General features: G+C 38.9%; 4 protein-coding genes across 4 annotated transcripts; 2 read left to right on the plus strand and 2 right to left on the minus strand.

Annotated features, from left to right (window-relative positions):
* The first annotated feature begins 279 nt into the window (after positions 1–279).
* LOC131794344 (uncharacterized) lies at positions 280–5251 on the plus strand. Its single transcript, XM_059111865.2, has 4 exons — positions 280–801; positions 1862–2083; positions 3154–3271; positions 3615–5251. Exons 1-4 carry the CDS (start codon positions 284–286, stop codon positions 3870–3872), a joined length of 1116 nt encoding a protein of 371 aa, XP_058967848.2. The 5' UTR covers positions 280–283; the 3' UTR covers positions 3873–5251.
* On the minus strand, positions 5121–17723 carry LOC131794343 (sodium-dependent neutral amino acid transporter B(0)AT3). Its single transcript, XM_059111864.2, has 10 exons — positions 17514–17723; positions 17121–17388; positions 13627–14099; positions 13272–13382; positions 9719–9927; positions 8350–8527; positions 7509–7710; positions 6905–7064; positions 6626–6788; positions 5121–5963 (listed from the first exon to the last, which is right to left on the minus strand). The coding sequence occupies exons 2-10, from the start codon at positions 17353–17355 to the stop codon at positions 5763–5765; spliced, it is 1932 nt and encodes a 643-aa protein (XP_058967847.2). The 5' UTR covers positions 17356–17388; positions 17514–17723; the 3' UTR covers positions 5121–5762.
* Positions 17724–20307: 2584 nt separating this feature from the next.
* Positions 20308–21316, plus strand: LOC131794345 (myosin-2 essential light chain). Its single transcript, XM_059111866.2, has one exon. It carries the CDS (start codon positions 20554–20556, stop codon positions 20998–21000), a length of 447 nt encoding a protein of 148 aa, XP_058967849.1. The 5' UTR covers positions 20308–20553; the 3' UTR covers positions 21001–21316.
* A 2387-nt stretch (positions 21317–23703) lies between these two features.
* On the minus strand, positions 23704–24783 carry LOC131794318 (myosin-2 essential light chain). Its single transcript, XM_059111835.2, has one exon. The coding sequence runs from the start codon at positions 24700–24702 to the stop codon at positions 24259–24261; it is 444 nt and encodes a 147-aa protein (XP_058967818.1). The 5' UTR covers positions 24703–24783; the 3' UTR covers positions 23704–24258.
* Between the last annotated feature and the right edge of the window lie 576 nt (positions 24784–25359).

Here is a 25359-nt window from a genome sequence, read left to right on the forward strand (position 1 = left end):
GTTATTGTTTGGGGTTAATCGATTTTTCAGCAAAATTGTCGTATTACTTGTTTAAAATACCCTGCTTATTTTTAACTATTGCTAAAAAGCCCTTCAGTAAATTTCAAGTATGATTTCTATGATTTTTCAAGTATATTACCTTTTTGTGTTTTCAAAAACATCACTACTTAGAAACAATTGTAATCATGTTTTGAGTCTCGTCGGATTGAAGTTCATTTCCGGTTTGTAACGCACTACTTGTAGCGACTACCGTGACACATCAACTCGAGGCAACACAAATCAAATGGCGGAAGCCTCCAGCCTTCCTGAGGAAATATGGTTTCACATAATTGTGTACCTTGTACATATTCAGGATATTCTTAATTTAGGATGTACGAGTAGAAGACTGTTGGAAATAACAAATCAAAATGTTGTATGGAAAAGACGTTTCAAAGGTAACAATGATCACTTGCTACAACTTCATCTTAACACACGCTATGACGAAGTCGCCACTTCGAACGAGCTGAACGAGGAAAGCGCAAACTTTGATGTGAAGCCAGGATTCTGGAAGAAGTTGTATCTTAGAGCCAGTCATGCTCTCTCATTTAAAAACAGGAGAAGGGGATGGTTTTCCAGTGTCGAAGGGGAAAGACTGTGCGCAGAATTTGTAACCAATCCGAGAGGACCTGAAAATAGACGTGCGATAAATGGAATTCGATTTGACGACCGAGCGCCGAAAAAGCAAAGCATAGAACTATGGGTGAAACTTAACACGAAGAAACCAGATGGGATAATTATTGGATGCCAGAGTGAATCAGTGAGGTAGCGATCTGCTTTGTTTTGTACGTGCTAAACTTCACAACATGTACATACAGGGAGCTTGCGAAAACCACGGCAACGACGCAAAGGAGAGTGTCTTGAAACGAAAGAATTATAAGAATGAACACACTTGCGTATAAATTTTAGTAGATTTTTGTCCATCATCAGCAAACAGTAATTTGATTTTACCAACGAAGAACGTCGACGGCAAGGGCAAATTTCGTAAGAAACTAATGGATGAGGTTGAGCATAATATCATGAATTATCAAAACCGGTTTGATAATTCATGAAAACGAAAAACCGAAATTCAGTAATTGTTTTGATATACATTCTATAAACAATCTGCTAAAGAAGACGCTTCTCTCTCAGTTTGCCAAAGTTTGAGAGCATTACACGGACGAGGGGCTTGGAAACTAGGCAGACTTTGAACTCGTCATGATAAGAGTATTAGGGCTCCACTTTACAGTATGGGGCTCCTTACTAACCGAGTTTTACTTGTGATACTTACAAATTTTGATCTGGTTTATTCTATTACTTTTGATGTTAATGTCTAAAATCAGTATTTTTCCAGCAAGTCTTCACTTGTACCATATCATGCCAAAACACAAGAAACATCTTATTAATCTTACCTTAAAATTCAACATATCAAGCTTCTCAAGTCAATGTTAAACCTTGCAGATAAAGTTAAGCCTAGCTACTTTAATTATTATGTAATATAACTAACTAAGACGTATGACAAACAGCCTTGGAAGAAAAATTTCCTGGAATATATGTCTGTGGATCTAATTTGTTCAGAAAAACAAACAGTTTTTCAAGAGCAAAGCTCAAGGGAAACAGACAGCTTAGAGAATCAGAAATCCTCAAAGAGAAGAAGCAAATTATTTCTTATTCCCCTAATCCCCCATTGCTATTAGGATAAGCTAATGAGCAGCTATGTAAGGTAGTCTCACAAACATACTTTACCTCATCCACAGGTTAATTAATCTACAAAGGCAAGTTAAAAAGAGCACTTTAATTTATATGTTTTCTTATTGATTTTTCTATTTGTGTTGGTCTTATTCAGGACAAGCAGGTGGCCTCAATATCACTGGCAGATACTTCATGTAGGTCCAGATGGTCACATTAGAGGTTCCCTAGAACCCTACAAGTACATGAAAGGACCTTGCATAAACAATGGACAGTGGCACCACATTGCACTGGCTGCATCTTCAGACTGGCAGTGCATGTTTGTAAATGGACGCAAGGTTTGCTCAATAAATTTTGGAATTGGACATGAACTTCACAGGTGCAGCTTTAATCCTTTTTTTTTCATATAAACTGTGGTAGATGTGGAGGCAAAGTGGTTCGTTGGAAGGGTGGATAACACTATCCACTGGATAAGTTGGATTGCGTTATCTGCCCTTTGAATGACTGATTCCAGATCATTAAAGCTTGCCCTAACCACTGGCCAAGTTTGGCAAGAGCAGTCTCTCCTTTGGGGTGAAATTGTCACAACAGTAAAAAAAAAGTAGTGAAAAAAAATTTTAGTAAGCAAGCCATAGTAAACTCAGACTTCCGAGTAGTCCTGCTTCTAACACCACCTCTCCCCACCCAGGAGTGGAATTAGTAGTGGCAAACATTCAGGAAAACCTGTTATAAAGCTGGTGGTTTTTCTAAAAGGGATTACAACAGTGTCAAGAAGAAGTAGTAATACTTAAAGTCAGTAAAGGCCAAGGTCAATATGAGAGAAAATTGCTATGCTAAAATTTAAAATAGATTCACAAAACTTGGTTTTGTATAAAAGGAAATTTGCAAAATAATCACACTAACACTAAAATCCAGGGTAGTAAGCAATCTGGTTGTCACATGAGTGTAACATAACATACATACTTTATTTAAACACAGGGTGTGAACTCTTTACAGTACTGGGGTTCCACTGAAACAGCTGATTTAAACACATCAAAAAATAAAATACAAACTAGAAATGTAAAATGCTAGGCAACATCAATAGAATATATAATTGAAACTATTAAAATGCAAGATTCAATGAACAAACTATTTGCCCTGTTACCATTAAAGCCTCTTACTACTCTGTGGTTTAGCATGTTAACTTCTAAAGAAACATTAATGGGCTCAACTCGGTAATTTATAGAAGGTAGAATTTCTTTCCTTTAGAATGATTTCCTGTGTTTCTCTTAAAGGGAAAATCCTCAGTCACTTTCATTGTTGAAAAATTTCCAATTCAATTTAGACATACAATGTTGAAATGTATTAGTTGATTGACAAACTGCAACTCAGTTGGAGAGAGCTTGTCAATACTTGATTCCATTGCTGATTCTGCTCCAATATTTTATGTTTATACCCATTGTCTTTCAGACATTACATGAAATATAGTCAGATTGGTAATGGTGTTATCAGTCATGGAGTGTGCACACCTTGGAGTGATGATGCCATGCCTCGAGGCCATTGTGGATGGTATCCTTTCAATGGTTTGGTAAGATCTACTGAATAAGTTTCATTCTTGAAATATTTTTTCTAAGGGCATGAACACAAGTAGACAACTTTGTATTTCAATTTAGCCTCGTTGTAAACCAGGGGTGGGTACTTGTGTATTGGGTGAGTATGTGCACTAGGGGTCGCTAGATGGAAGTTGCTACATGGAGACGATAAGAACTCAGGAAAAAGAAAACAAAATGGCCCTCTGAAGCATGCAAGAGTATGAGTGCCTAAGAGGATGCTGCAGACTGTAGACCTTAATCTTTGAGGAAAGTAAAGCAAAACTAAAGCAATCCTGAATTTCTTTTTATGCTTGTGTTTTGTAATTTCTATCTACCAAGGTAAGAGAGGTCCGCATCTGGTCTTGCATGCTGTCAGAATCTACAGTGCGTCGAAACATGCATGTACAACGAATTGACCTGGCTCAGTCAACATCACATGGCCACGACAGCAATGCTCTGATTGGCTACTGGCCTATGAACAGACTTATGTCTGGCCCATGGCCATGGCAAGGATCTCTAGTATCTTGTACATCCCACTTGGAACCACACAGGGAGAAGCATGTACAGCTATGTATTGTATGTGCCAGTTTAGTATGACACTGGCCTCACTCAAAATGATTAAATCAATCAGTGAATTTATCTTTATTCACTTTGCCATGTTGATACAGTATAGTGAAACGTTGTTGTAATATATTCAGAAAGTGAGTTATTGTATATTAAAAAATTGAGTAATGGTAAGGAAATTATTTCTTAACTTTATGCTCCATCTACATCAGTTTTAGTCAAAACTCGTAGCATTTTGTATACTTCAAGTGACCGTCATCAGATTATACTAGATTCTAGTAAAGACTCCATGTAACCTCTTGCTTGTCACCAGAAAGAACACTTTTACTGGTTCATTTGGGATCAGTAGCAGGCAAGGCCTTCTCATAGGCAGCATACGATTCATTCAAATAGAATTCATTGATGTGTGCAAGTCAAGGAAGTGACTTGATGTCTTTGTTCAATCTGAATATCATGTCTTATAGATATATAGTGAATGTGCATTTAGGGCAGAGTCATCATAACAACTTTTAACAGAGTAAATTGCACTAATGATTTCACACTCAAATGCACAACTGATCAAATGATATTGATCACTATTTTTAAAAGTATTTGAATCAGTGTAATTAATATATGTAATCAACTGGATTTACGCTAACTAAATTAATGCTTAATTACTGTTTTAATTATTTTTTAATATAGTTAAATATCCTAATTGTGATTATACAAAAATAAAAGGCTTTTTCTCACCTATTTAATGTAACATAATTAAAGGAAACGAAATATCCTGCACAAAGTGAGAAAGCCTTCAAATGCGTAGAAATCGCAAAATAACTTTAGTTGTTTCCACTGATTAAAAATTAAAATATCTTTAAAGTTTTTGACATGTATGTATCAGATTACAATCTATTTTCAATAGACGTGTTCGATTCTGCTAGAAGAAAACATCTTTCACAATGATTTATAATCATCCTCTATGAATAGCACATTTTTGCAACATGGAGTTCAATCAAAGGCTAGACCGACTGCGTCGTAGAATAAGAAGGAACCGGCAACTCGATCGGTGAGTAATGGAAGAGGCAGGAACTCAAGTTGGCTAGTTAGGAGAATGTGTTGATAACGAGTTTTTTTAGTTAGTTTTACATGACTGTTTTTATGTTAAAGCGGTTAAAACTTAACCGAAGACTAACATCTGTTGAAGGAACTACGTTACTCTTTGTGCTTCGTGAAACCTTCAGCCCGATCTCTAAAATTTTGTCCTTTGTTATTCGTGTTATTCTTCCCCATCTTTAACCATCCTTTTTGGCTTATTTTTTAACTCTTTGGTGTTTATTAACATTACAAAACATTTCAAAGTTGCCTTCGATTCTTTCAAGTTTTCTATGACGTAGTTCCGTTAACCTTGTAAGCCCTAAATATTACCAGCGTCGAACTTCTTCTCACAAAAAAAACGCTACTAGTGGAGGTTACGACAATAGTTAAACAAAAGACCGAGGAAGGGAAAATTCCCTTGATCTCCAAAAGGTTGCGGAAAGATGTATAGAGAAAAATGAAGGGAACTCAAATGCTTGATTTCGGGTATAAAAGGTTAAGGGAAAACAAAAGAAAAATTTTATACTTGACACCCCAGTAGACACCTTTTTGCAGAGCAAGCGTAATTTTGGCGAACGAGTGCTCAGTATTTTCTTAGCGTAAGTTATGGCCGCCACCTTTGACTTTAATGGCAGCAGAAGGCTGGGGAGAGAAAGAAATTTGCACCAAGGGAGTGGACGACGGTCAGAAATGAGGAGAAGGGAAGAGGTCGAGGAGTAAATATATTACCTAAATGTATATGAGCATAGTAAGGTGGAACCTAAGCGAACAACCATCCTGTTAATACAACGCTATTATTATGCCTCAGAGATTGTCCTAAAGATGAGGATCCACTGCTTGATGAAAATTAAGTTACACGTTTGTGTCGCTAAAGTCGTTATCGTGACATTTCGCCTCAGCTTCCTTTAATGGAACAGGCTCCAACTTTTGATACTTGACTAGGTCGAAGTATCGTGCAATAGCCACGCCAGGAATGAAGAGAACTGACATCAGGACAAGTACAACCACGATGAAGACTGCCCAGTCTGGATAGGGGACCTTCTCGTAAGTGACCTGAGTAGGGAGCACCACAAACGAATCAATAATCAAGAATCACTAGTTCAGATAAACTGTTAAATACCTGAAGAAAAGTACTAAGACGATCGATAAATATGCGTTATTGATAAAGCGTGAGGTCAAGATAGCAAGATATTGGCGGAGGTTTTTTTTTTTTTAATTTTGCGTTTTTATGGACCGTGACGAAGTCGAGGTATAAAAAAACGGAAAAAATCCGTCCAGCCATCTTGGACGAACGAGCTTAGTCAATAAAGGATTTATGATATAGCAGAAAGCTCAACGCTTTAACCCTTGAACTCCCGAGATCTCATTAGTAATTCTCCTTACAACCTGCCGTATAATTCTTGTGATGTTAGTTCAGAGAATTTGGTATTGGATCAACTAATAATCCCCTAATTGATCTTGTTCTTTATTCTCATTGCTCGTATGCTTGATGTTGTATTGATTTTGGTGAGGAGAAATTCTGTTTTGGTCACTCATGGGAGTTAAAGGGTTAAATAGAATCAAGACCTGTTTAAACATCAGTTGGGCAATCATTAGTTGATCTAATACCAAACTCTACGAACTAACATCCTCAGTGAGAACAGTATGGCAGACACTAAGAAGAGTTACCATGAGATCTGGGTGTGAAAGGATTAAAGAGCCTATAGTTTGCTTACCATTTCCTTGTTCCAGGCATAGTAAGAAGCCTTTCCTTGCGACATGAGAACAATGCTGGCGATCAGGATAACCAACATGGCAACTGGGGTGACGAGCATCCAGCAGATTTTCCAAAAGATGTTTGGTCGAGTACCCGTCATGTACTCTATATCATCAGAAAATCTGTCAACGAAGGAGGAATAAAGGTAACTTAGCATTGTCTGTTCCTGGATGTCTTCATTTTTATCTCAGAAAGGCTTGTGTTGTAATCGATACGACAAATTTGAAATCAACTCTACCTTGTTATGCCATAGAAATAGCAAACACCGACACACTCGCAGATTGCGATGAGTAACAGGGGAAGGTTGCCTGCGAAACTGTCAAACATCTGAAGAATATATTCACCAGAATATGTGACCATGGGAAGACCGATACATAGGCCAGTGATGCACAGAAGCCCTGGAATAAAACGGATTTACAACACACGTTGCAACATACAAAAGATTACGCTTGATTATTACCGAATTTAGATTTGACTTGGGCGTTCATGATCTGTCACTCGCATCTGCATACATCTGAATTCACGACGCCTCATTCCAATTTGATTTATGCAAGTTTCTCTTACTTCAATAATGTAAAGCTTGTAGGGGTATGTTTGTTCTATGCTCCAATTTAAGAGGGAGAGAAGGATTGAAAAGTGTTTCCTCTGACAGTTTTGTTACTAGCCAATTTGCGCTGGTATTTCGTTCCTTTTACCTCGTTGCGAGCGAGGAAACTGAGTCTTCCTGATGCGTGGTGAGTACCCTATGCTCTTATTGGTCAAAATTCCCTCAATAAACAGAAAAGACATTCTAAGAATTCCCTTCTTGTATCTGAAAAAAAAAAGACCATGAGACTCCTTACCAGATAGAATTTCGCGTCTTAGTTTTCCAAATCCTCTGACGTCTTGCAAGGCTGTCGTTACACTTTCCAGCGCTCCAAACAAGCTGTCCAGCCCAAGGGTTAGAAGCATGAGAAAGAACAAGATAGACCAGAAGGTTGCCCCAGGCATTTGGTTGATGGCATCGGTGAAAGCAATAAAAACCAATCCTGGACCACTGGCTGCCTATTGGATATCAAAAAATTTAAGGTGGCCTTAGCAATTAGGGTCGTGGCACCAAGAATTTCTCGTTTTGATTTCCACTGAGCTTTGCAAATGGCATTCACGGTATGGTGCAGCAGAAAAGAGACACTCAGCTTATCTAAATCATGACCCAGTCGTAAATTCTATCCTTTCAAGAAAGTGCACCTACCTGACACGATGTTTAGTAAATTACGAAGAAGCGATTCTTCAATACCTAAGATTACTGAGGACTGACACAGGGGCGTAGCCAGGATTTTTCAAAGGGGAAGGGAGGGGTTACACCTATTAGGGTATTCTCCAGATTGTCGTGCCGACCTCTGCGCCGTGTTTTACTTTTAAAAAGGCTTACAAAGGGGGGAGGGGCACCCCAGGACTCCTCCCCTCCTCCCCCCCCCTAGCTACGCCTTTGTGAAGGCTATTGCTCTTTTGGAGCCTTAAACAATTTGTTTTAAAATTACCACTTTCCTTAGGATACTCCAAACCAAACCGATATGTTTTCGCTTTTTTAACACGATATTCAGTTGAGAAACAAAGACGCCAAACGTTATCTAGTTTGACTTGCACTAGATTACAGGACTACTTGAAAAACTGAAGACTAAGCACACATAACTGTTCACCTACATCGGAAAGGAAAGTTTCCAGATCGCATTTTTGAAGTACATATCCACTTGTGATATTGCTTGTACCATTGCCGTGATGAGCGGACAATCCAGTTGTGTTCAGCTGGTGAGCTGTTGAGTTGAGGCGCTCCAAGAGTTTGGCATTGTTTGCTTCACAGTTTTCCATCATGTAGGTTGCTCTGTGAAAACGTAAACGTATTTCACAAAGGTGCTCAAACAAAGTCTTGAGCTCCCATCCTACTTTTCAAAACTGCCTCCCACCGTTTTAGACGAAACGAAAATTCATGATCAACCCCTTTCCCTTCCATAACAAAGATGAAGTCCAAAACGCGTCCTTTGTTAGATCTTTAAATTTTTGGAGGGTTATTCTAGTTTTTCTATCTATTTTGTCCAAGAATGAACCTCACTTATACTCTGTGGTTCCCTCCTTGTTATTTCCGCTCAAGGGTTAGTGGAATACTGATGAACCCGATCTTGTTCCATTAAACTACCGATATACCTTAAAGTTGTTACATTTTTAAAGTCAAATCCCCACAATTTTTGACTTGAACGAAATAACTCGTATCTTTCCTGTGATAGTAAATTATGTATTCGATATTTTAGAAAAAGACCCTGGGAACCTGAATACCCAAACCCCGTTGGCTGGGCCTTTTTTCTTTTGGTCAGTTTAAAGGACTTGCATACGTCACAATGTTTGGGTCATTTTCAGCTTTCCATAGAGGGTAGACGAAAATACCAGAGATAACCAAGATGGTCAGCGATGGCGGAGACCCGCAACACGGATTTGGCTAAATGTTTCTCCTGACCCGGTACTCATTTATTAGTTGACACGGTTTTGTACGCTTGGAAACGGCGTGTGCTGTATTTGTAATTCTGTACAAGAACCTATTGCCAATGATCGATTTGTAAACTCGACAGGCAGACAGTGACACCATGGACTGATCTTCGGTATTTCGTTGAGGTATGGCCTAAAAAACGTGTTTGCAGTAACAACTAATTTGTCACGGCCGGTCTGAAGCTCGCGCCAAAACTATCGTCAAACTTCTCGGAGTTATGCACAACCTGTTTTTCGTCGACAACAGGGATTTCCTCGCAAAGGAGAGACCTTATGGCACTTTATTGTTCGCCGTGTCTCGGTCAATTTTCGAGCTTAATAGTGGTCTTGCCAGAAATGAATAATCTTGTGAGCTCAGTACCATTAGAATTTGCTGAATTTTGGCAAATTGAGGCGCTAAACTGTAGAAGGAAGCAGTTTTCTCTTGGCTATACTCTATCCAAAATGTGTGTTGAAGGAAAGGGTCGGAGAGTTCTGGTCTAAACTGATTGGATCTTCATATGTTTTTCGATGAAACAGGGATGAGTTCTCTTACCTGAATCCTAAAATGGAGAAAACAACAATCCCAGCGAACAGGGAAGTCATACAGTTAGCGACGGAAATTGTAATGGTATCACGTAGTGTGTTTCCGTGAATAGGATTGTAACTGGCATAGGCAATCATTGTGCCAAATGCCAGGCCCAAAGAGAAGAAGATTTGTGTAGCTGCGTCCAGCCAGACCAGTGGGTCCAGAAGTCGATCCCACTGTTGATGAAAACATAAATCAGTGTTTCGAGAACTACTGAGTCCTGCTTTGATCGACACATTTCATCTGGGCTCGAGGCGCAGAGATCAGTGCCAGACAGGTTTTGATGTTGATGTATTCAGTTCTTTTACCTTTAACTAAGAGTTTAACGTTAATATTCAGTTTATGGTCCATTTAATTGGAGAAATAAGTAAATGATGAGCAATACACTTAGCTCACCAGGTTTAAGTTATCAGATGTTAAATGTTAAATTTGCGGCTATCATGCAGACGACTTCAGTGTTTCGAGAACAACTGTGCAAGCGAATGAGCTCTTCTGCTGAGTGCCGGACACAGCAGAAAATCCAAACATATTTTACATCTTATTTTAGGGTGCTTTAGATGCTTGATCGATAGACCAGAACACCTCAATTTGTCTCTTCTGCCAGTGTTTTGAGAACTACTGGGACTGACTGGTAGCTGAAACTGGGCACAAAGCGCAGTATCCAGCTTTTAAGTATACATTTTGCATCTGTAGAACAACCAGTGTTTTGAGAACTACTGGGTGCTTGATTGGCAGCTGTTACTGGGCATTATGGCGCAGCATCAGCGTTCAAAGTTTAGAAGTCACCTTTGTATTTAGAGAAAACCAGTGTTTTGAGAACTACTGGGATCTGATTGGCAGCTGTTACTGGGCACCAAGACGCAGCAATCAGCATTTTAGAGATTCAAATCGTTTTTGTGAATAAAAGAACCAGTGTTTTGAGAACTACTGGGTATCCGATTGACAACTGTTACTGGGCACCACGACGCAGCAATCAGCATTTTAGAATATTAATCGATGTTTTAAATATAGGAACCAGTGTTTTGAGAACGACTGGGTATTTGGTTGGTTACTACCACTGGGCACCATGGCGCAGCGGTCAGCATTCTTTTCTCTTCGCTTAGTTCATTTGGAGAGTATTGATTTAAGAGATTGAGAGTTTTTGTGAACTACTGCGTTTAAAAATGATAGTGATTACTGGGCACAGGGCTCAGCAAAAAAAATAACCATATCATTGTGTTTTTGTTGTTCAATCAGTGTTTTGAGAACTACTGCGTTGGTCCGATTGCCGTGACTGGGCACAAGGCGCAGTAAACAGCATTAAGATGTGTTATATCTGATTAAATAAATTTTAAGAATAGCTTAGTTTATCTTTTACAATTGTTTCAGAAAGATGTGCATGTTTCAATGCATAAGACGCGATGTCCAAGTTTCTTTTCCAAAGAATGTCCGCGTTTCGAGAACGCCAAATTTCAGTGATATTCTACGATTTACAGCTGGCACTGAGCTCTAAAGGCACAGCACACAGCATTATTCCTTTCACTATAGCAAACAATTTTGTTACTCTGCAGAGAATGGAGATTTATGAAGCTTTATTAATAAATTACATGTCTTTAATTGTGCATTTGAAATATGTCTACGCGATGCCCACCTCGATTTAAACCTCAGAATCGAGATCCTCACTTGGTACTGATCACATTGTTCCCATCCTGAGTCTCTACATTTGAAGCATGGATGTATGTTAGTGTCTGTTGACTTTTCATTGAATGTTTAATGCATTGGAATTGCACACGTTTGTCTGTGATTGATGGTTTAGGAGTCGCCGGTGTGGTTTGTGAAGCCTCGAACCTTCTCATGGGACGGGAAAAACTGATACACGTAGATGACGTCTTCGTTGCCGAGCCGGCCTACAGTTATTGACAAGAACCGAACCTAGTAGTTAGTTGTAAGCTGCATTGTTAGGGTATATCCTATTTGTTTGGAAAAGTCTCGAGAGATTTAAAACTCTGCATTGGAATTGCCGAGTTATGAAGATAGGAAAAGGTTTCTCCCACTGTTTTGCATTCCTTCCAAACGACGCCGAATCTCTTATCTTGCTCACTGTTTTGACTTAGGGAACTGCATTGGAATTGCAGAAAGGATTTCAGCGTTAAAAGAACTTGCGGAAGTAGCTTAATGTGGTACGATGCGGAATCTGGTGGTGCTCTTTTGAAAGAGTTTAAGACTGAGCGGAAACAACCGATTTTAGCAGCAATGCTCACCAGCAGGCTTGAGACTGCACTGGAATTGCAGATGCCTGGCATGGAGTTGTTGCGACTAATTTGGCCGGTATGAAGTGATTTGAAGTATTATGATAGCGAGGGTGAGTCAAACGAGGGAAAACTGCATTTGAATTGCAGGAAACTAAAAAACCGTTCTTATGATTATGCTGCATTTGAATTGCAGTTTAGGGGTTCGATACATCTCCGATATGGCACTTTTCTGCATTAGAATTGCAGACATCACATGGTCCATACTTACGCTGTCCAAGTTTGCAGGAGCTACATCATTGGGACCGCAGTGTTAAACTGCATAGGAATCGCAGAAACCTCTACTGCAGTTAGACGTTAGTTATCATCTTGGAGAGGGATTAATGGTTAGACCTTCTTTTTTTCTATTCCTTTACATAAACTATCTATCTAAGAAAGCCCTCTCTCAGTAAGCCCTCTCACAGCTTCTAAGTTGAGCGAACCATGGATTGTTCAGTTTAAGCTTAGTTAACCGCAGTTAACGGCGACTTATTGACAATTGTCGTTTTGACAAAAGAATCGCAAGGATGTGATGACATCAAGACACCTCTAAACCTTTTTTTGGCTTGGGTTAACTCGTCTCATCCAAAGAATAATTACAGCTAAGAAAGAGCTTACTTTTTTTAGACAATCTGGACCTCCGGGTAGCCGCAAGATGCGAGCACTTCTGCTTCAAAAATTAATATTTTCAGAGCAATCAAATGACCTTTGTAGGAATCATCACGTTTCAGGTCCTAGCATGCAAAGGTTTTGAAATTGAAAAAGCAGTCAATGCTATCGTGGCATCTACCCTTATTCCTCGACCTGTGGGACAGCGAAGGTCAGGCAGGTCCCCCCTTAGTCTATTTTGGTCTACAGTGGCAGCTGGATGATCCCAACTGTGCATAAGCCGATCCTATCAAGCGAGTCTCCTCATAACTTTTCCTAAGATTGTTCCGATTCATATATCAAATGTTTACAATTTTAACAGGCTTGGACACCTGAGGCCCAACTGTCACGCCACACTTAAGTGTCCCTTTATCTTATTACTATCTCCCTAACTCTTCCTCACAATCCCTGGCCTATCTTTAATTTTTTTTTTAATTAATCAGCAGAGAGGGATACCTAATTTAGCCTATTTCCCCCCAGAAGTACATCATGAGAACTTAACGCAGACTAACGTAACAAAACCTCCCTGAGTTTTTTTTTCTTCTTCTAACTTGTCTTCTTTTCCTTTCAGTGCAAAGATCCCGACTTTTAAAGGATATACATACCTTTGGAGTAAACAAATGTATTATTCCCTTTTCAAAGCCTTTCAAAAGTAGACCCCGAATGAAGAATGCAAAGAGGACCAGATATGGAAATGTTGCTGTGAAGTAGACGACCTGCAAGATAACACCATGGCTTACCGTGACATTATTTTAACAGATGGTAAAATATTCCAAAAAAATCATTTTCGCGTTTATAGCAGGATAGATAAAAGTACCCTAATTTGCCTTTAAAGTGATTCAGCATAGTTTTGAAATTTTCTGTAAGGAATTTGTTAACCGTGGTAGACTGTTGCATGCATTACGAGCCTGAGCTTAATGACAAAGAAATAAGTTGACAATACTTGAAAAATTATCGTACCTTGCCAGATGACTGGATGCTTTTGATGATGCAAAGGTAGGCCAACACCCACGCAACTACAAGGGCCACGGCTAACTTCCAGTTGATCTCTGCGCTCTCCTCTATTCTGTTGGCGTGCATTAAAGTCTCTCTGTGGTAGAAGTAAGCAGTTGGACTGCTCTCGGAGCATTCTCTTGGTATTGTTAACTCAGTGCCGTTAGGGCTTGCCACTTGAGGACACTCTGCCCACGGTAGAGGGGACTGGAACGACTGGACGAAGTAGAACAACACCCAAGCGATGACCACGTTGTAATAGCTGCCAACCAGTATGCTAACCACCGTTGTTGCAATCCCTACACCTCCCAGGTAGGGACTAACTGTGCTCCAGACGTTGATAGCTCCTTGACGAAGGCGTTGACCGATACTGAGTTCCAAGTAGAAGATCGGTATTCCCTCGAATATCAGCATGACAAAGTAGGGTATCAAAAAAGCGCCTAAGAAAAGGAAAAAAGGATAATAGAAAAACTTTGTTAATTATAGTATACTAAGGTAAAAATGAACGCATAGTGGAAGTCAAACTTGACTGGACTGTTGAAACCGAAAAAATACATCTTTCCGTCAAAACACTCGTATAGATCGGCAGGGTAATGTTTAACTCTGCACGATGTGGATTTTAGGTCTTTTGATAAACTTCTGTTAATCACTTTGCAGAGGGAAGAATAATCGCCACATTCAGCTGATAGCAGTGGATCTTGTCAGTACTGCTCGCAAACAAAGCCGCCGGTAAAATAGAGACTTTAATGTTATCAGGTGTTTTGGTGGTCTACCTTTCGTCAATTTTTTTTCCCCTGAGGTATCTAATCATACAATCTTGAGTTACGTCTCGAGATAGAGCATGAGCCAGTTCCGCCATAACCCTAAGCTAAAAATTTTATCAAGTGAAGTGGCGAAAGTCTGGATGCATTCATATAAGCTGAAGTATAGACACAAGAAATAATCATCACTCATGATTTCTTAATGTAATTCGTTTAAATGTCGAGATTGATTTTGATTCCCTAAGATCGCGGCCACAAAGAACTGGATGCTTTACTATATTTTATGACTAAGGGCAAGGCCATCGAATCTGAGCAATTGCCGAAAATGGTGTAATGGAAACTGGTCTTAAAATTTACACTCATTGTGAAAAACCGCAAGCATTCGATACCAATCGTTTTTACTGGATCGGCAGCCCTGTATTATCGTCACTAATGTATAGAACGTGTGTTTTACCGCAGTTTTACGTTCATAATCAAAACATCGAAAATCTAATCGCCGTAGAATTGCGGCCTAAGACCAACGCCCTAATTTCCATCAAGTTTAGTTTGTTTCACGTCTTATGCATGTTCTGGACTATTTTATTTTCAAGTTTCTGATGACGTTACGATATTTATCGAGAGATGCAAAACTTTTTGAAATTATTACGAGAAAAAGAATAGAAATTTCATTAAAAAAATAGTAATAAAACAGAACGACAATGATGCTTGAATTATTTAATATGTGCATAGGTCCTTAATGGTTTACTTTTCGGAGTCCAAATATTTAGGAACGGAAAGGACCCCCTCCATGTCCCTTCCACTTAAATTCAAAATAAGATGTTTTTAAATGTACATATATCTTAATAAACTGATCAGAAAAGAAAATATTTGCCCGGTTTCATGTAAATGCACAGAAAGCTTCATTCCAATTACTTTTTCAGCAGAGAGCTGTCAAAACCTAAATTTCCGTATCCTGTCGTGATGAAAAACTCCGTGAACAATGAGACGGAAACGTTTCGGACCCTTTCATAACCCTTTCTCGAAAGTTCCATCCTAATAGCGTGATCTTTAAGGTGTTCCTAAATTAAAAATGTCAATTCTCGCCATTAGAAACCTAAGTGTTTGAAACCTAAAATGCAAACATTTTTAACTCATGCAGGGAAAATGTTTGCCAATTACTTTTATCTGATTCACACAGTGTATAGAAACAATTCTTCAATGAATAACTTTTCAGCCTTATTTTTAAAGTGTATTCAATTTTACCACCAGGCTATGATTATTTTTGTTTTATAATTTTTTTTCCTGATGCATCCACTTAACCTAGACCTGCTCCACTTCAACTTTGTTTAAAACTGAGACATTTTTCGGTAACTGATCAACCGACGACAACCTTTTTTTTCTCTCGTGTTTTCTCACGAGAACCGAAAAACACTTATACAAAAGCTTCCAGACTCCATAAATAAGGTCGTATCCTTGAGATAATCCCAATGTTACAAAAGAGAACCAAGATTGTGTTCTAAGCGCTACCATTTCACCTTTTAAAAAAACCCATAAAACCCCCCTGCAGCGGGTGCAGAATATTTGCCGCCAAATTTGTGGACTTTGATCTCAGCTTCTAAAAAAAATCATGGAGAAAAGAAAACAAGAACAAAACAGACGAATTGAGCTTGTGTCATATTGCGGTCACAAAAGAAAGCATTCCTTGCTCTCCAAGGCCATACTCTAAGTTATTTCTTGGTTTTGGATATAGGAACTTGAATGAAAAAGATGTTGATAACATCAGATGGCAGGCGTATTCCTCCCATAAATTTTGTTTGACTGATGCCATAACATGTCTCACAGCTAAATAAATCCGGTATCGAAAATCGGTTCAAAAGTGGAAAATATCTTACTAAGAAAGTTGATCGCGCTGATTCTGGTTGAACTTTCAACTTTTTTTGGCACGGCTGAAGGACTCCCGACTGAGGGCAGAGAGAAACGCTATTTATTTTTGTTCTCGCGCACATCTGTAAAATTTTGTTTTCCAAAACTTAGTGTTTCATTGTTAATTGTCTCCCAGATTAAGTCCTAACTATTGTGAAGTGTGCTAAGGCTAAATGATCTTGCCTACCGTATTCAGGGCGTTAGTTTTATTGGGTTAAAAAAAAAAGGATTGAAAGCTATCGATTGGTTGGAATAAAAAAGAAGCAGTGCCTTTTGCTAGAATTTCAATTTTGAATATTTGTGTAATAGTTTGTGAAATTTTTCGAAATTTTCGAGCGCTTTTTTTGTTTCAGTCATTATTCTGTCGTTCAGGGGAGCGAATCATTTTGGTCGGAATTTGACGGCAATGCTAATGTTCCCTCACACTTTGAAGTGTTTTTTATTCATTGTTCCTGTTGAATTTCAAGACACTCCCGAGGGAACGTGAATTTATCGCTGTTTCTTTATTAATTTTAAATCTATTGTCAATAGAAATGAACATTTTAGACTCTAAAATGTTCATTTCTATTGACAAGAGATTTAAAATTCACGGATCCTCGAAGAATCAGAGACGCTCTTTCATTTAAGAGACGAGCCTAGATTGATTTTTCATAAAGTTCGCTCTTATGTTGAGGATTTCACATTCAAATACTTGATAAAGGGGAGTAGATCAACCTTTTCTTATTGTACCTAACTCTAAAATCATATTTTTAGTATTCAAGAAAAACTGATTAGGAAAATTTGATAAAATGAGTATACCTCCTCCATTTTTCTGGCAAAGCCATGGAAACCTCCAAACGTTTCCCAAACCAACCGCAAACCCGATCGCAGAGAGAAGAAATTGGACTTTATTGTCCCATCCAAGTCGTATCTTCTCGGTCTCGATCACTTCCACTCTTGTTTGGGGATCGTCTTCATCAGATGTTAACATTACCGTTGTTGAAATGTTTTTGTAGGTGGCAGTTTTATCAGCAGACGGATTTTTCTCGCTCATCTTTACTTCAGAGCTGAGAAGCTTCAGCAAAATCTGTCGAAAGATCGAAGCAATATAATTGTTATCACTTTCGATCGATGTTTATATTCTTGTCCTCAGACGAAATCAGAGTGCTCTAATTTCCATACTTGCGCTAGTAATATTATTTTTAGTCTTACTTGTGCGAGACGTTTCCGAGAGAACAGAGAAAGATTAGGATTTGGAATGTCCCAGCGGCTACTCGACTATGAAACGAGCTTCTCTTTCAGGATGTAAAATCGTAAAGCAACCGGTTCCGCGGTATTTCAGCGTAAGGCCGGTCGTTTGCATGTGCTCAGAGCGTGGTATGTAAACAGCTGAATGATGAAACACCGGCAAATAATTAGCCAATCACAATTGATGTCGTATTCTTAGTATTGTCACCATCGTGTAGCAACAAAACATCTTACTTTACTAATCCTTCATACATAATCAGGATTACACACAATTACAGGAAACACGATTATTTTTGGCTCGGAATCTCTTAAAAAAAAGCTAGCCGTATTTCAAAATAAAATAAACGGAAATACAATTTTTTAAGGGCAGCTTTCTGATAAAGTAATGTAAAACTTTGACGCTCTTCGCGTGAGCCAATCATTTCTTTTGTTTGAATTGGTTGTCTGAGAAAAACTGTCATGTTGTTGCATCAGCCGTCTCTTGTGGCCTTTTTTGTTATGTTAATTTGAGTTGTGGTTTGATCACTGTTTTGGTACTTAGATGCAAAGGAAAGATTGAGGTTTTGCTTCATAAAACAAAGGTATCGATTTAGTATGAAAAATTTATGAAAATGGTTGTGTGGAATTGTAGAACGATCGAAATCAATATTTTTCTCCTCGTGTACTTTAAAAAAACCGACGGAAACGACACTTGTGAATGTTGGCGCGCCAACGATTATCCACCCACACGTTGTAAATTAATCTTTTTTTCAAAGAGATTTTGGTCTCGGTGCCAACAACATTTGATTGAAAAAAAAAAATTTTGATTGGTTGGTTAACGAACTGAGCACGAAAGAGGAAGACAGTACTTTCAACTTTGTTCCTCCCACGATATTTTGTTTTTGCATATGACTCGATGTAAAAGCGTGTTATCGGTTGCCGCGATCATCCCCACAGCGCCACATAAATGAGAACGTTGCTTCCACAAGTTTACTATTTTGATGCCATCGTTTCCCAAACAACCCCCTCCCCGTTCTGGACAACTGAAACGCGATTTTAATTGGTCAATTCGTTGTGTACGTAAAATTTTGCAACAAGAGATGTGGAGGACAAATATTGGCTGAACTTTTGGAGAACTTTGACAAATATCTGAAAGCTATTATTTATCTAAAGTAAAATGTGTGAAAACAATATCTATTCGCAATTTACAAAATTATGGATGATTTTCGATTAAATTTAAAGGTGCTATACTTTGAAAAAGCTTGCGGGCAGGTAGCAGAAAAGACAAAGAAAAGATATGGACAGATGCTGTAATTGATGTTGTAGTTGTCACGCTGAGTAATTTTCGAAAGTAATCCGGAATTGCTTTAGTTTTGCATTACCTCGCTATTTGATTGGTTCAAAAAAACTCACACAACTTTCTCGACTGATAAGATTCCAAACTAAATACAACATCACGCGTTTCTCAGCGATTCAGACAGTTTGCTTCCAGTTCTCATCGGTGCAGTTTCTTGTGCTCTTTCCTTCGTTTTTATGGGCTGTTAAAATTACTTTGATTTTGGACAGTTATACTTTTTTTAAAACTCTATCAAAGGTACATCGTATAATGAATTGGTGATCTCTATTAAGAGAGATCCTGTTTCAGAAAATACGGGGAGAATACAGATTTTCTATAGAATGTTCCAGCGATTTCATGCCAAAATATTCATGGAATAAATCCTTAAAGTTAGTTTACATACTTAGTGTGCAAACTAACTTTTGCAAAATCTTTGGGTCTCTCAAAAGCGATAAAAAGTTCCACGAGACATCCACAAATGTCGAGGTTGTTATCATCCGCTCGCAAGATCCTCCAGGTGCTGCTAAAATAAAGATGATTGAATTAAATTTTTAGGCACGATCATGAATGTTTTATCGAATCTTTCTTCGATTCTCAGTGAAAAATTCAATTTCGCGTAGCCTTTACTGAACTGAACCAGTTTCAATGAGTTTCGTTTGACCGCAAAACAACAGAAGAGCCATCTTTAACATGATATACTTGTACATAAATTGAATTGAGAATTTTGGTGCGAAATCAACAAACTATTGTATTGAAAACAATGATAAGTACAATAACAACCTGTTGATGGAATATTTGTCAATCGCTGAACGAAATGAAAAAAAACCTATGGAAACTGTTCCAAATGGTTCACGAATCAGATTGTGAACAAATACTAAATTACTTATTGCTGATTGAAAACAACAGCGAAAACAGTTCTAACTTAAGCTTGACCGGACCAGAAGGTTCGCCCGAAAAAAAAACAAGCAACCAATGATCATTAAAATTTGTAGATTCTACGCACCAGCAAGTTCGTTCAGGTGTTTCCTCTATAGCAAAAGGAAACCATTCAATTTCAAACTACCGAACCCTTTTAGAGTTGTAGTAATGGAAAATAACACGTAGTCGTAAATTTGATCTTTAAAACGATCTCGTATGCACAATTCCCAGAGCAGTTTTCAAGCTTGTTTTTGTTTCGATCCGCAAAGTTGAACCGAAGAGAAAACGCTAAGGGGTTGTGCACAACTGATTACAACATGACGTCACATACTTGACAACAAGAAGCATGTGAACTTTAGATAAGTAGAAGACAGTGTAAATTGTCAATTAATTGCCCATTTCATGCTGAGTTCATTTTCTCAAATTTTCTTGTAAGTAATTAATCCTTGATTCAATCTCTTCGAAACCTTTGTAGTTCCCCGAATACGTCGAAAGCTTGATAACCAGGGTATCGATCAAACGTACAGAAAAACATCATAAACAAGTTTATGATGTTATGCTCACATAGGGCAATCGACGAGTTGATTGGGTCGTCAGCAATTTTGCCACAGAGGGTGGTTATCAATTAACAGTTGCAGGTTTTAAGTAAACTTGCTTCGCGGCGGGCTAGCATTTTACATTTAGCATCAAGCTAAAGTGTGACGAGGTTGACAGTTTGCATCGGAACACAATTTGTAGTAATTTTTATCCGAATTCTTTGGAGTGAGCACTATGGCTGAAGAGGAACTTGAAGAAATATTTACCCTTTTCGACCGCACTGGAAAGGGAAAGATTGAAATCGCGCAGATAAAAGATGTTCTTCGTTCAGCCGGCTTAAACCCACAGGGTACTGACTTGGAAAAGCTGGAGGCCGACTACAAAGACAAGGAGTTTATCCAGTTTCCAGAATTCTGCGCTATTCACAAGGAGATGAAAGCTAAACCCCAGCCAGCCATGGAAGACTTTCTGGAGTTCTTCAGCATTTTTGATCGAGAAAAGAGTGGTTTAATTGATTCATTGCAGCTTCGAGCTTTCCTCTGTATGAAGGGTGATTCCAGACTGACAGAGGATGAGGTGGAGCAAATTGTGAAGTCGCTCGAAGACAAGAAGAAAGAGGTCATTCCTTACAAAGAACTCATCACTTTGGTTATGAGCGACCCTCCAGCAGCCACTGTTTAGAAACAGACATTGTGCAACTGCCAGCCGGAGGATGTCATTTAATTTGGACTTCTGCTACTAGTTCATTTTCTCAATCGAATTTTGCTGTCAAGACCCTCGATGGCGAAACACCTTATATACTGTTTTCTCTCTGACTGTAAGTACTCACGTTTTTTGTATTCCGTCAGAAATTTGTTTTTAAGTTAGCTAGCGCACTCAGGATCCTTTCAATTTGATTTTGTAGGATTGAAATCAAAATGTTTAATTGAGACATTATGATACTTTTGTGATACAGAAGTTGAGAATTGAGAATGCCAATAAATTTCTTTTTGATTGAGTTTTTGCCTTCTCTCTGCCTTCCAAGAGAAACAGAAGTTTAAAGCTGTTTTCGTGCGGACGATTTCGCCATTTTCAATGGGGTGTTTCGCTTCGGACCCGACACAAAAGATTGATTAATCCGTTTGACCCTCCTTTTATATAACCACTATTAACTTTCTTTGTTTATGTTATCTTTTATGTAAGGTCAGGAATAAAAAAAAACAAAAAAAAAACGGCCCAGTTCATTAAGGACAACTTTTCTAGGGAAGCTACTTTTGAAACACTCACTGATTCAATCAAATACTTTTTAGCTTTCTGCTACGCCCACTATCTTGCATCAAGGACTGAGTTATTAGTTCTTTCAGATAATCACATGCAAAATCAATTAGCGTGGTTTTAAATTTCCCTTCACAGAGGCGATTGTTTTTGTAAAGAGAAGCTTTTTCTTTGTATCCACAAAAACAATGTCGTTTGTTTCTAGGACATTTTAAACTCTGTTGGACACACTTTTTCGGCGGTGTCAAAGATATTTCTAGCACCGCGCACAATTCACTCTCTTTAGATCAGACTAAATAGCCTATATACAAAACCTACCTATACGTTGGACTAAGCTACAAGGTTTTGAGCAAAAGCGAACTATTTAAATTGATCATAAGTCAAAAATAGAGCTGACCTGCTGTTCCTTTGAATTGTAGCATAAAGAGCCTGACATGCTCTTCTCTACCGGCGTGAAACCTCAAGGTTGTTATTGCGTCTTTGACCGATAGGAATGGTTGGAAATCTGTTGTTTTTTCTCTGCTAGAATGAAGGAAACTTTGAATCCAAATACGGAACTATATATTTTGAAACTCTACACATAATCCATTTTGAGCTTTCGTGGGCTAATAGGCTTTTCCAAGTCAGAAATGAAAGTCGGAGTGATGGCTTTTGTTGCTATCCGAGTGTAAGCACCCACTTGAGTTCTTTTCTTTACACTTCATACCTTTACAATCTCTTAGTTTCTTTGTATCGGGGCGGTCAATGCGGGCAAAGAAATACGGAAAGGGACTGGGAGCTGAAAGAGTACTTAGAGTGTTCTTGTAACCCCCAGTCCCCCCCCACCCTGGAAAGTGGGGTGGAGAGGGGGAAGGAAGTTTGACGCCCGGGGATCATTTCAAGTACTCGTATTGTGTTTACTACATACAACCTTTGCTGCATCGAAGAGAGAGATCGTCTTGCATTTAGGAGCTGAGGCATGTTACTTTGAGTTTTCTGTTGTTTCTATGAAAACGAACGTTATTGGAACAAACCTTAAAAACAACGAGGATTAAAAAAACAAAAAACAAAAGAGAGCAAGTATGATTATGGATGGAGAATTTATATAGATAGCAAACCAAAAACTTGAAATTTTCCTAAGATAAGTCTAGCTACTCGTGATTTCTTCCTAAAACATTTTTATAAGCAAAAGGAAGACTTGAAAATTTATTTTTATTTGCTGATTTTAATTGAGTCGCGCGACAGATAAGCTGGATCAGAGGGGCCTCTAGAAGCTCATGGAATTCTCATTTCAACAGGGGTTTATCTTTTATGTGCTGCTCACTTGGAGGAAACATTTTTTAGCTTTCTTACAATGTAGTAGATGGTTTGAACTTATGAAGAACAGTGGATCTTGGGTTCATACTGGTTGTCAGGATGTAGCTAGTCCTGAGAAGGACGTTACTTGTAACTAACGCTCTGACAACTTGACCGGAAGTCATCATCAGACGCAACTGTTGGCTGATGATGGCTTCCGCTTTAGGATGTTGAAACATAAAGGACTGTCCTTTCTAGGATCAGTCTCATCCGGACGATCAGACCACTTCAAATACTTGGCATTAGCTAAGTTTAATTGAGGTTACAAACGGAGCCTGCGGGTTTCAGCCGAAGATCTTCGAGAGTTCTGGCACGAAAATGACAGTAGCCTAAGTGTTGCCGTACCCTCCCCCCCCCCTAAGGTGAAACGGAAGCTTTCGTTTCACCCTGGGGGAGGGAAAGGTCCGGCTACACGTACGCTAAAATGACAGACCTCTTGTACCCGGCTCAGTCGCCGACCGGCATCTTGTGGGCCTTAGTTGCTTGTTCCGCAGCGCTTATGAGAGGCTGCTCGCGGACTTACTCGGAGTAAGCCCCCAGTAATTATTAGATTCCCGTAAATCCGCATTAATCGGCTCTAATTGAGATTTTGTTTAAGTGACATGCTTTTCAAGGGGTACCCAATCGTTTGTCTGCCTTGGTTCAAAGTAATGGTCCTACACTTCCTATCGACCCTGAAAAAAAAAATCTGAAATTAAGGTCCCGGTTAGATAGAAGAGCGCGAAAAGAATGCAGCCGCATCTTGCAGCTGAGAATTAGGACATAGGCATACGAATAAAATGAAGCAAAATAGCACAAAGCGGAAAAAGGTGTTTATTGCTAGAACATTTACGATATAATCCCTAGGGTGTAAAAACTGATTAACGCAAAGTTTTGAATAACAAGTGAAGGTAAGGGAGAGGAAATGAATAATTTGAACCGTGAAATAACACAGTGTTTTTTAACTGAACATAAATGACAAGACTTCAAATAAAAGTCTACGATTAAATTTTGCACTTACATCCGGCGAGTGGAAACTCTTAATTGTCTACCACATTTCCATAATAGACATAATAGACAAAAGGCAATCGAGTTTACAAACGTAAAATTCCTTTGTTTCTAAATAGACGCTTCTTGCGGATGCACAGAGCAGTGAATAATTACTCGGAAAATTTTGATGTAATTGCGATCAAAGGAGCTTCAAACCTGTAAATAAAAAAACAACAAATGAAAGGTTTGTAGCGGTCTCATCGAAAAATCTCTAGTTCGGACTATTTTGAAAATATGCTTTGTCGAGTCACATTAGGCTATTCATACAAGCGGCACACCTTTAGATTTTTTCCCACAGTAGTTTATTCAAGTCGTTCGAGTCTAGTTCGACAAAACTTCCTGTACGAGCTTTTCATAGTCTATCATCCCCTTGGTCTCGAACATCGCGACTATGTGTTCGGCCTGAGCCTCAGTCAGTTTGTCTCCCAGCGCAGTCAACATTCGTCGAAGCTCTGCCGAGCTGATATAACCGTTACCATCGCGATCAAACATCTTTAGCGCCTCAGTAAATTCTTCGGCACTACCAGCTTGCTTCTTGGCGAGCGTTACATAAATGGGCAGGAATTCTTCAAAGGTCACCCGCTTCTCCCTCATCGACTTGAGGTTCTCTTTCACTTTGTCAAGGTCTTGTTTTAGGGGATTCAATCCCACAGACCTTAATAAACCTGGTACTTGGCTCTTGTCAACTTTTCCATCGCCAACCTGATCAAAGAGACTGAAGGCGTCTTTAAATTCTAACATTTGCTCCTCTGTAAGGTCCGTCATTGCGTCTCTGAACCTCTGTTTAAGTATTTTCTAATTAACCAGAAGGTTGCCTCGACTGATTGCGTGTCCAGGTACTTCGCAATTTATTGTAATCAATTATTACAATTTAATTGATGCGAAAGTTTTTTTTTTTATTTGCTCGCGGGCGCAAGCTTTGATTAAAAGCGACCCACAGTTGAACAAATAGAGCCATAGAGGGTGAGGGTGGATACAGAGGCCTTCATTTAAAACAGGAACTCACAAGCCACCGTTTTTGTAGGCCACCGTTGGGAATAGTTCTCCTTTGTAATGGATCATACACCGGCAGATGCTCTACTAAAAAGCAGAGGTTTCATTAACCCTTTGAACCCCCCAAGAGTGACAAGCATCTAATTTCTCCTTACAATATCACCCCCAATTCACACATTAGGGTCACAAGAAGAAAGAAAATGATCACCAACTAATGAAGCTCTTGATTAGTAAACGAGTTTTCCTTGTTAGCTCCTTAGAAAATGTATAGAGAACAGTATGGAGAATATGCATACTGATGTTAGAGTGTAAAGGGTTAAAAAACCTCTAAGCACCGTCTGCTTAGCTTACAGGCAGGCTCGCGTGTTCCGGGCACAGTAGCCTATTACATCATTAGAAGCTACTTATACAAAAAGTGATCGAAACTTT

This window comes from Pocillopora verrucosa, chromosome 3, assembly GCF_036669915.1.
Source record: "Pocillopora verrucosa isolate sample1 chromosome 3, ASM3666991v2, whole genome shotgun sequence".
NCBI classification, from domain to species: Eukaryota; Metazoa; Cnidaria; class Anthozoa; order Scleractinia; family Pocilloporidae; genus Pocillopora; species Pocillopora verrucosa.

Coding starts and splice junctions, on each gene's coding strand:
- LOC131794344 (XM_059111865.2), top strand. CDS start 284: ATGGCGGAAGCCTCCAGCCTTCCTGAGGAAATATGGTTTCACATAATT. Junction 802..1,861: donor TGCCAGAGTGAATCAGTGAG/GTAGCGATCTGC, acceptor GGTCTTATTCAG/GACAAGCAGGTGGCCTCAAT. Junction 3,272..3,614: donor GGTATCCTTTCAATGGTTTG/GTAAGATCTACT, acceptor CTATCTACCAAG/GTAAGAGAGGTCCGCATCTG.
- LOC131794343 (XM_059111864.2), bottom strand. CDS start 17,355: ATGAGCGAGAAAAATCCGTCTGCTGATAAAACTGCCACCTACAAAAAC. Junction 14,100..17,120: donor TTGCCAGAAAAATGGAGGAG/GTATACTCATTT, acceptor TCCTTTTCTTAG/GCGCTTTTTTGATACCCTAC. Junction 7,065..7,508: donor AAGACGCGAAATTCTATCTG/GTAAGGAGTCTC, acceptor GTTTTATTCCAG/GGCTTCTGTGCATCACTGGC.
- LOC131794318 (XM_059111835.2), bottom strand. CDS start 24,702: ATGACGGACCTTACAGAGGAGCAAATGTTAGAATTTAAAGACGCCTTC.
- LOC131794345 (XM_059111866.2), top strand. CDS start 20,554: ATGGCTGAAGAGGAACTTGAAGAAATATTTACCCTTTTCGACCGCACT.